Raw genomic sequence first — 11,882 nt, forward strand, 5'->3', positions numbered from 1 at the left:
TCCAATCATCTGCCTCCATTCTGGCTTGTACAGCCCACTTTTCACCATCCAATAAATTCCAGGAGGATAAAATCAAGTACCACCAAATGGTTTATTCTAAATACAGTTTACAGATGTAAAATGGATTGCGAATGACATTTCTTGTCGACTTCAAGATTTTTTTTTTTTTGTAATCTGAAATAATCAAAAACTCGACAGTCCATTCTGCTTGACAGAATTGACTAACTGAATACACTGCTTTTGGAATGTAAATCTGAGTGCACGATTAAAGACATAGAGAACTTTGCACAATAATACTAAAGTCAAGCACAAAATCTTGATTCCCAAAATAATCCTGAAATGCACTAGAGCATACTGATAATTTACATTATATAAAAATGAATTTCAAAAGCACAGAACACATCTCCAGGCCATGAGCATGCGTTCACAGTAATTTCACTGACGTCATACAGGCATAAAAAAATACAAAGTACCTACTGGTTAAGACACATGTCAGGAAAATCGTGCAGCTAGACACAGACAGTAATTAAAGAGATCAAAAAGAAGCACACTAGGTTCTCTCCGAGGTCAGTCATATCAGTGATATACAAAGCAGTAAACAGTGCCTTTGTCCATGTGTGATAACATTCATTTCTATGCACTTACAGTAGAAAAATGTCTTAGTTCCATATTTTTGGAATGTTTAAAAAAGAAAATGTGAATTTAAGAAGAACTCCCTTTTCATTTATATGTGCACATTTAAATGGAATTGGCCAAACCCCACAGGTTGCAAAACTGGAATAGAATTTCGAATGAAATGACTAATAGTGGAATTGAGATTCAACATAGTGAAACAGAGGAATCCATTAGAGTAACACTAATGGATGAACAACTAAAGGGTGAGTAAATAATGACAGAAATATTACATTTTTGGGTAAACTATCCCTACGCTACTATAGCTTCCACCATGATCCATGAAATGATTATGTAATTATGTAAAAGTATGTAATATAAGGACTTCTTTACATAATTGTTTAATAAAACTTATATAAATTCAAATTCAAACGCTCCATCCGGTTCTCTACCTCAGTTTAAATACAGAAGAAGAAAAAAAGAGGAATTTCAATCATTCTTAATTATTCAAATTCCACACAGGATTCCACTCATCTCCCTGTTCCATCAGGATTCCCAATCATCTTTATAGTAGTTGCTGGTCTGGCTTGCACAGAACCCTGTGGATACTTGTATACACAAACACAAGGTGCACGAGTTCACACTTACATACAGTATTGTTCAAAATAATAGCAGTACAATGTGACTAACCAGAATAATCAAGGTTTTTCGTATATTTTTTTATTGCTACGTGGCAAACAAGTTACCAGTAGGTTCAGTAGATTCTCAGAAAACAAATGAGACCCAGCATTCATGATATGCACGCTCTTAAGGCTGTGCAATTAGGCAATTAGTTGAATTAGTTGAAAGGGGTGTGTTCAAAAAAATAGCAGTGTGGCATTCAATCACTGAGGTCATCAATTTTGTGAAGAAACAGGTGTGAATCAGGTGGCCCCTATTTAAGGATGAAGCCAACACTTGTTGAACATGCATTTGAAAGCTGAGGAAAATGCGTCGTTCAAGACATTGTTCAGAAGAACAGCGTACTTTGATTAAAAAGTTGATTAGAGAGGGGAAAACCTATAAAGAGGTGCAAAAAATGATAGGCTGTTCAGCTAAAATGATCTCCAATGCCTTAAAATGGAGAGCAAAACCAGAGAGACGTGGAAGAAAACGGAAGACAACCATCAAAATGGATAGAAGAATAACCAGAATGGCAAAGGCTCAGCCAATGATCACCTCCAGGATGATCAAAGACAGTCTGGAGTTACCTGTAAGTACTGTGACAGTTAGAAGACGTCTGTGTGAAGCTAATCTATTTTCAAGAATCCCCCGCAAAGTCCCTCTGTTAAAAAAAAGGCATGTGCAGAAGAGGTTACAATTTGCCAAAGAACACATCAACTGGCCTAAAGAGAAATGGAGGAACATTTTGTGGACTGATGAGAGTAAAATTGTTCTTTTTGGGTCCAAGGGCCACAGGCAGTTTGTGAGACGACCCCCAAACTCTGAATTCAAGCCACAGTACACAGTGAAGACAGTGAAGCATGGAGGTGCAAGCATCATGATATGGGCATGTTTCTCCTACTATGGTGTTGGGCCTATTTATCGCATACCAGGGATCATGGATCAGTTTGCATATGTTAAAATACTTGAAGAGGTCATGTTGCCCTATGCTGAAGAGGACATGCCCTTGAAATGGTTGTTTCAACAAGACAATGACCCAAAACACACTAGTAAACGGGCAAAGTCTTGGTTCCAAACCAACAAAATTAATGTTATGGAGTGGCCAGCCCAATCTCCAGACCTTAATCCAATTGGGAACTTGTGGGGTGATATAAAAAATGCTGTTTCTGAAGCAAAACCAAGAAATGTGAATGAATTGTGGAATGTTGTTAAAGAATCATGGAGTGGAATAACAGCTGAGAGGTGCCACAAGTTGGTTGACTCCATGCCACACAGATGTCAAGCAGTTTTAAAAAACTGTGGTCATACAACTAAATATTAGTTTAGTGATTCACAGGATTGCTAAATCCCAGAAAAAAAAAATGTTTGTACAAAATAGTTTTGAGTTTGTACAGTCAAAGGTAGACACTGCTATTTTTTTGAACACACCCCTTTCAACTAATTGCCCAATTGCACAGCCTTAAGAGCGTGCATATCATGAATGCTGGGTCTTGTTTGTTTTCTGACAATCTACTGAACCTACTGGTAACTTGTTTGCCACGTAGCAATAAAAAATATACTAAAAACCTTGATTATTCTGGTTAGTCACATTGTACTGCTATTATTTTGAACAATACTGTATAATTAGATGAAGTATTATAATGCATATTTGCCGTGCTGTCCGGCGAAGGGCTCCGAGCTTGGGAATGGCCCGAACCTAAAGTACCCCGTATATAAAAGTGTAAAATGTACTCTAAGTGGAGGAGATGGGGTGGAGGGGGGATGCTGATAAACCATCAATGGAGACAGGTAAGTCAGCTGTATTTAAACCCTAGTGTTGATTATCTTAACTGTGCTCCACGTGTGCTTATTAGGCTAAGTATCTAACGTGCTCCTCCCAAACCTTGTTAATTAAACTTCATATAGTTTTAATGGGCTATTAGTGGAGAAAAATGCTTTATACTGACTACATAATCACCAGCAGGGGCCAACAGAGTCATGCTAACCAGCTAAACCACGAGCCTGTGGGTTCTTATTTTATATCATAATTCTGTCATAATTGTTCTGGCCTTTTTTTATTGTCAGTCTCAAAAATACAGTACATAAACTCAGTTATGTTAACTGAGAACAGCAGCAAATGCGATTCTTCAAGTGTGTCTGAAGAAAAGTGTCTGTCAGTAAACACTGATTTGCCACAGCCATGTATGTGCTAAAATATCACTATTAAAATACAGAAATACTTATGGAAAGTTTCAGCGTATTTAACAACCAGACTTGAAATGATATAAGTCAAGCTTGGGCATCTATCAAGAGCTCAATTATTCAAATAAAATTGAATCTCTGATCTAAGACAACTGTCCTCAAATATGTTACTGAAATTCTAAAAACAGCTTATTAAAATAAGACTTTGTTACTAGTGAACTGCCTTTTTAGGCCAGAAATAAAACACACGCTCCTGAAGCAGATGCAGTTTCTGCAGGTTTCTATGTACATTTAAGATATTTTAAGACAATGTCACAAATTTATGGAATAGAGTGAAATGATCACAAAACCTCAATATGCTCTCTAAATGTAAATGTCTAGGTTGTAACAGTTTGAAACTTCCAACAAAACTAATTAATTTTTTAATGCATTTTACTATAGCTTATGGGTTAAATAGCTATAACCCCATCCATAAATAATATGGAAATAACTTATATTGTAACTTCTGATCACACTGAAAAAAATAGACGTTCTTCTTCAGTTATTTTGTCTTGTTTTCCAATGCAAATGTCTAAATAATGTTTTAAAGGGGTCATATGATGCGATTTCATTTTTTCCTTTCTCTTTGGAGTGTTACTTTGGATTTTAGCATAAACTCACTTCATTTTGTCCAGTTAAGTTTGGTTTCATAATTCATATATTCAGTTTGCACTGAATGTATCTTGATGAAGCATGTTCAGATAGTTGATCAGTCACAATATCAAGACAAAAATAGGAAATTATTAATTTTTGCAGTGAATGAAAATTAATTGCAACGCATGCAACAGTTAATGCCATACCTTAATTAACTTTCTGCACCTGTTAAAGACATTAATTTGTGTAGGAGTGAATTAAGACATATATCAGCAGAAATCCTGTAATAAAAAAAATAAATTAAAAAAAGCATGTGCCAAATGCATAACTGTTTGTGCAATATTTCATTGTTTGAATCAGGTTTTCAGAATTTCTGAAATAATATGGCAAACAAAACGTACCAGTACTCTGTACATATAAAACTGGCTTTGTGCAAGTGTGTTTGGACATGTGTAGTCCAAAGTGTATTGGAAGAATCAGGAATAAATCTAAAAGTAAATTCACTTTCTGCTAAAGCTTGATTAAATGCAATTAAGTGCATCCGATTATTAAAATATTCACATTTTGAGTGATTTTACGGCTTTGGTCAGGTTGCTGTAAAACTCCACCATACTAGTGGGGAAAAATGAATCGACAACCGAACGAGGAAGCAAACCTCCAAGATCCGTCTGGAAAAAACTAAACAGCTGCGTTTTGCCTGGTTCCCTACAGAGAGAGAGGAAAAAAAGGTAGAAATTGTATGCTATTGATGAAAAATTCCAATGTAGTTTTTTGCCACCATCTGCTGTCTGATGGTTCAATTACATCAACCAAAGACATGAGAAACTCACCCAGGAACAGGAACACAAGAACAGCCACACGGATGGTTGAAGCCTCTGACATAGCCAGGTTGAGGAGGACAGTTTGGATGGCAGGAGGACAGGTCTGATGTTTATTTATAATAATCCTACTTAGAACAGTGTCGGATTCAGATCCAGTTAAAGGAGAAAGGCTGTGTATACCATTTGATGAAACTGTGCCATCCTCATAGCGTTTGATGGAAATGACATCAACAAAATCTCGAGGCAATATTATACCCATAGCAGCTGAAGGTGTGACTATTTTGGATGAGATTAATCCATTTCACAGCACTAAAATAATTTTAATTTAAAAAAATAAATGGGTAAAAGGACACTTCCTCAGTCTGTCCTCGGAATAATGTTGCATTCTGGGAATTAGAGTTTTCTGGTTCAATCCTTTTACAGTACATTAAAGGTGCCATCTGTAATGTTTGAAAAAAAAAAATCAAGTCATACTCCACATTCCATACCAGATGGGGGCAATATGCCTCAATAAAGTAAATTGGTCTACTCTAGAGTAACAAACGAGAAAAGGCATAGTCTCTATGCTCCACCCCTACTTTCACAACAACACTGCAGCCAAAGCCGAAGCCTAACTGTGCGTTCACTCCGCCGGCGTCGAGAGCGTCAAAAATCTCTCTTGCCGCTCTGCTCACGACGCTGCAGAAAGATTTGTGAGCGCTCAGACACTGTAACGTAGATCGAATGCTTATTTTGTATTTAAAGCGGCCGCAAAGCAAACAAGCTTGTTGATCTCGTGCAGACTAACCACAAGGAGTTATAAGTTAACCTCATTAAATATTGTTGTGGATGAAATATTATGATCCTTTAATTAAAATGAACTTCATCTCAGACACCTTGGTCCACGTATCACTTTTAATTTATTTTTTATGTCCTTGTACGCAAACAGGGACACATCATAGATTAATGCAAACGCTAAACAGCAATAATCAACCTGTCCTTTATTCTGCTTGGGAAATAATGTGCCAACTCTCAAGAATTCACCGAGAGACACACGCTATTGACTCTTTTCACACGCTTTCACGCCACACATCAATTTTTTCACGCACAGAAAAACCACGAAGCAAACAGGACACGGAGACCAACAGACTAAACAGAGCAGGTTAGTTATGATATAATAAAATGGGTAACGTTAAGTTATAGCTAGCTAATTATCAAACGCAGCTACAGTTAGCCATCGCTAACATTAGCATGTTTATCGAACAGCCTTCGATACATTTCTATGTTATAACTTCCCAAAAACAAATACACAAACATATAAAACAAACTTCTAGCGAAATACTAACAGCATCTAACTTACCAATCGAAAAGAAATGTTGCAGGTTCAAGTCCATCAGTTGTCTCCAGCGATTGAAAGCAGTGCCGATGTTTACTCTGGTTTGGCTCCTTTTCTTATCGGATTTCATTTGTGATTCCGAGCGCGGTTGTTTCCCTGTAGCGGGTGGTGGTCTCTTGCCAAGGGCTTGAGCCATAATTTCTCTCTCTTCCCTGAACTGAAATCAAATACTGTGCTGTACTTTCCACATGATTGACATCAGGTTTAAGTACACGCCCACAAGCCGTGCGAGTTATTCGTGTATTGCAGGTTGGCTGGTGGTTAAGTTGCCCGCATACCGCCTCCCATGGCCGAAACTGGTATTACGACACCTGTCGGGCCGGGGCTAGTAATGCTAATGCTAATTAAGGTTGATATCTCTGCAGCACTATAACTTGACATTTTTTTAATGACATCATCGCCCTTATTTCTTCTCATTCTTTTGATGCGTGTAGGTCATGTTATGTATATTTTTACCTCAATTTTTCAGAGGTGTCAAAAGTATTGGCATTCATTACTCAAGTAGAAGTATAGATACTAGGGTTTAAAAAGACTTTTGTAGAAGTTGAAGTATCAACTCAAGCTTTTTACTCAAGTAAAAGTGTAAAAGTACTGGTTTAAAAAACTACTTAAAGTATAAAAGTAAAAGTAATGTAAGGAAAAAAAATGCCATTAAGAACAAAAGCTTGGGCCGTGCCACAAGGGCCTATTGTGCACTACCCCACCTCCTCAAAAAACATTTTTTCTAAAGGCCATAATGACTATAATGTTATATTAAAATGTTCATGTTGAAAAATGTGGGAGGCACTAGGCTACCTGTTTCAGCCACATATATGCCCATTGAAAATGAACTCATTTTAGTACAATGCAAATACATTAAAGAGCTAGAGATATGATGACTAGTTGCCAATAAGTATTGTTATGGTGCAAAAAGTCAAACTTCAGAGGCATGTCATCAATAACCTTGAATGGAATGTAAATGTACATCCAAGCTTAGCTGCAGGACTCTGTGAGGGCAATGGACAAGAACATTGGTGCAGGCTAAGAAACAATTACTCTTGTGTGGTTGACTATTTACAATAAACATTATAGTGCTGTCAAAATGAATGATTAATCTAAGTGATTATTCAAAAACTAAAAATGAAAAATAACTCATAATCCTGATACCTTCTTGATTGATAGCTTCTTGTATTCGGTACATACGTCTGCTATGTCCAGTGTTCGGGGGGGAACGAGTTACAAAGTTGATATAGAGCTTCACAGTCCCACCCACAGCCCGAGAGAGCTCTGGTGCCGGAAGTAAATTTCCCATTCATTTCTCCCATTCACTTTCGGAAAAATCCGTATCTAAAGAGTTTTAGAGCATGTGTGAGGATAACCAGCTACGGCTGAACTCATAAGCATATTACATATCATTTCAAGTTAAACAATTAAGACAAAATCCAAAAAAAGTCAAAGGTACAAGACTGTGTACATATTTTCATTTCGAGCGCAGGAACTACTCATCCCATAAACCACCGCGCCCCATTGAATTCGACTGAAGCCACAACTGCGAACGAGGCAACGAGCCTTTTGAGCGACATCCAAATCTGATGACGGCCGCTCGCGCGAACTTTTTCCTCCAGTGAATTTTATTTTATATAGTGAATGTGCAGTAATAGCAGTTCTTTCAGTATTAATCGTGTAAATAAATAGTGTTTTATATATGTATTGTGTATTGATTTTTATTTGATCATCGTGTATTTTATATTCTGTGCGTGTGTGAAAGTGGTTAACGATAACGTCAGCAATGGTGCAGTGCTTTGTATCTGACTGCAATCACTGCTCAGTTGTCAACACATGTCGTTGCCATTACACAAATGTTCAGTAAATGCACAAAAAGGTATGTCTAGGCTAAATATTGTTTTGACAGTGGCATTATAAAATGCTTGATATGACTCATTTCATATGGAGGCTACAGTAGCCTAGCTAAAGTGGACGATAATGCTAACTAAAGTTACCAAACTCCCTGCAAAACTCTCAATGGCAGCCAAGGAGATCATGATTGCACTGATAAGTCTACCGTGCAAAAACGCAATACAGGTTTTTATTTTATTTTATTTTTTTATTAATGATCTTCAGTCTTCACGGACCTTCGAGGGGTTTAACCAGACGGTTATACGAGCTCCACCAATCAGATGCATCACTGTGGGATTGTGGGATTGTTCAGGATTGTGGGTAATGAAGTACTTAGCCAAGACATAGCGAATAAAAGGCATTTAGATCAAAACAAGGTTAGTGCCCCCATGATCTTTTTACGTTTATATGAGCATATACTGTTGCTTAGTACAGCCGTAGCTGGTTTTAAGTCTACCATGTATGGTTACGTTTTAATGGCTTATACCCCAAATGTCAATGCAGAAATTGCATTGAATTTTTAGTTCCGGCACCAGCTGTGGGTGGGACTGTGATGCTCTATAGCCTAGATATCACAACATTGTCATCTGCGTCATTAATCGCAAACGATAATTTATTAAAACGTCTCACTACCCAACTACCTACAGTAGCTTAATTTGTGGAGGACGAAGAGAAAGCACCCATTTGGCAAATGAGCCAGTAGTGAGAAATAAATAATAACTTTTAAGTAGGGTCCAGTGCCTTTTCGATACTTTTAAAATGGTACTGGCGCCTCAACGTGCCTGAACCGATACTTAAAAAAAAAAAAGAACTCCAAAAAAAACTATGGATAACATTAAAGAACATTACAAATATTTAAAATAAATCCATAGCTTTCACCTTGGATGCTCTCATTTCCCAAGTTGTGCTTCCCTTAATCTAAGGCTAATAAATGTATTTCACAATCTGGGTCATTATTTAATACAAAAGTACACATAATGTTTCTACTGTATCTCTGTCACTCACTCTGATATTTAGTTAAGATGAGTGCTGTCTGTCACGGTCTTAAATCAGTTTCTGTGAATGACTGTATGCTCATTCTTTATAAAGTAGCAACAATCTCGTTTTTAAAATACAGTACTGTGCAAAAGTCTTATGGAAAAGAAAGAATAGTGTTTTCACCCCAAAAAAGGGTTTTAAGCCAGTTATTTATATCTTTTGCTGTAGTGTGTCAGTAGGACAGTAGTTTGCCATTAATTTTAATAATAATCTAGTGCGATTTTGAATGCACAAGCAGTTTGACGATGGCAAAATGAATGTTTGGAATTGTAAACTGATATTTTATACTGACAGTGACACTCTACAGCAAAATATATAAATAACTGGCCGAACACCATTCTTTTAAGTGAAAATACTAACTAAGACTTTTGCACAGTAGTGTATGTACGTATGATTAAATGAAGTATATTTAAATAAGTGTAAGGAAACAGCTGTTTCGTGATTAGCGGTGACAAGCGAAAACTTTACACTAGATGAGAAACCGACTGATCTTGACCTTTTGTAAACTGTATTTATGACAAAAAACTTCACAGATACAGATATTCTAACAATCTATCGGTAAACACACACCTTGTGTCCTCTGTCTCTGTTTGAGCTCGCGCTGCTCCACCGTGGTCGGCGGATTGAAGAGCGCGCTGAAAGACGGAGAGGAGACCGGATTGACGCCGGTTTCATTTTAAATTTAAGCGGACTGACTCTGAGGCGATCGGAATCTACTGGTTCCAACCTACTTTTAAGAAATATATTTTTTGATAAACGAACCCAAAACTGTCTATGCAGTGTGATGTGACTTGTGTCATGTGCAGGTGTGATGGATCGCGTATGGACCAATAGGGTGTCGGAATGGTATATGTGTATACTTCTCATCCAACCACAATCAAATTCACTCCATCCTGATGGCGCGATTTATCTGGATAGGGTTTTTTTCTTTCTCTCTCTCTGAACGATAACAATCCGGTATGAAATAGCAGTAACGAAGCTATTTTTTTAAATGTAAGGAGTAGAAAGTACAGATACTTGCGTGAAAATGTAAGGAGTAGAAGTAAAAAGTCGGCTGAAAAATAATCACTCAAGTAAAGTATAGATACCCCAAATTTCTACTTAAGTACAGTAACGAAGTATTTGTACTTCGTTACTTGACACCTCTGCAATTTTTGCATATGGCACCCTTAAGGTCAGGAAACTTTTTTGACCAAAGAAACTTTTTCACCCATTTTTGGTTAATGCATTCCCCCAAAAGAGCCACAGTAAAAATTATGCATTATTATTATATATATATATATTTTTTCTGAATAGAAAACAATAAAGAAGTAGCAATATAGAATTACTTGTTCGGAGCGTTTACCGTGATTGTAAGTTACCACATGAAGTGCATAAATCCTCTATTCAGAGTGAGCGTTTGAGTAAAGAACAACTCACAGTTCTCAGTGCTGACATCGACTAAACTCATTTAGTCATATTTATGTCACACAATGAATCTCTTATTTACATCATGTCTATGCTTTGTTTGTTATAATGAATGGATTCACAAGGTTTTTGATCACAAATCAGTTGTAAAGAGTGTGTGCTAAAATGACGAATGGGACACCCTACATCAAACTCAATTCCTGGAGGGTTGAGCTGTGGAGACCAAACAGTGTTTGGCATAGAAGTACAGCAGGAGCGATTCAAGAGTGGATGCTTTCTACAGCTAGAACCAATCTTCCCTATTTGCTAAATCCTGTCAGGGACACGTCTGGGCATAAGGGCACGTCACCCTAGCCTATATGTTTGCCTGATGGTCCATAGTGCCAGCCTTTTACACCCAGTCTGCTTGATGTGTTTTTCACTGGTTGATTCTCAAATTTTTTATTTAAATATATTTTATTTTAATACACACCCAATCTTGAAGATTTTTGCAGCCTTGCATTACACAACAGAACAAATGTCCAAACATTATAATTTACATATATTTATATCACATTTAGACATGCAAAGAACACTCATATAGACTAGTCATTTCTTTGTGCTTTACAAGGCAGAACTGCAACTTTTATATGATAAAACTGTATTACACTGAATAAATTGCTTTGCTGTCTACTGCCTACATAAGCAGCTGAAATATAGTGGAACCTCATAAATGATGGATTTAGAACACATCTCATAGACAGCTACTGACACTCAGTGTCTGTCATTTGCATGTTGCTATGCTATATGCTAAGATTTATTTTAATTAATATATTTCTCATTATTGAATGAAATGCACTATATTTGCAATAAACATTTCTCTAAACTTTATCCACCATCTTGGATGGATTTATGCTGCGTTTCAGATGTAGTTGGAGGACGAAATACTGAAGTTCCCCATTTGTAACGTAAACATTTTATAATCATGATGTGTTCCAAACAACTTGCCTCACCTCCACTTAAAATAACCAATGGAACATCAACTTTAGTTGCCATCAACTTTGATTCTTCTTGAATCAGGGATTGATTGACCTGCTCTGAATGAGTTGGATATCTAACCTCGAGCACCATTCAATTGGTTATTTTTAAGTAGAAGTCGGGGAATCTCATAGACATGTATAGGTAGATGCCACATTCGACTGTTACGGCACGTCGATGTGTCCGCAGTCTTAGAATGGTCAATGTTTCATCACTTCCAGTAGAAATCAATGAGTTTTCTAAGATGCCACAACATTGCG

The 11,882-nt window shown here is 37.0% G+C and overlaps 1 protein-coding gene across 1 annotated transcript; it reads right to left on the reverse strand.

Moving 5' to 3' along the window:
- Window positions 1–4,615: 4,615 nt before the first annotated feature.
- Window positions 4,616–10,412, reverse strand: LOC113052424 (stAR-related lipid transfer protein 5-like). The gene is made up of 4 exons (XM_026216867.1): window positions 10,409–10,412; window positions 5,091–5,186; window positions 4,920–5,013; window positions 4,616–4,794 (listed from the first exon to the last, which is right to left on the reverse strand). Exons 1-4 carry the CDS (start codon window positions 10,410–10,412, stop codon window positions 4,647–4,649), a joined length of 342 nt encoding a protein of 113 aa, XP_026072652.1. The 3' UTR covers window positions 4,616–4,646.
- Window positions 10,413–11,882: the final 1,470 nt, after the last annotated feature.

The sequence above is a fragment of the Carassius auratus genome, chromosome 32 (genome assembly GCF_003368295.1).
Source record: "Carassius auratus strain Wakin chromosome 32, ASM336829v1, whole genome shotgun sequence".
Classification (NCBI taxonomy): domain Eukaryota; kingdom Metazoa; phylum Chordata; class Actinopteri; order Cypriniformes; family Cyprinidae; genus Carassius; species Carassius auratus.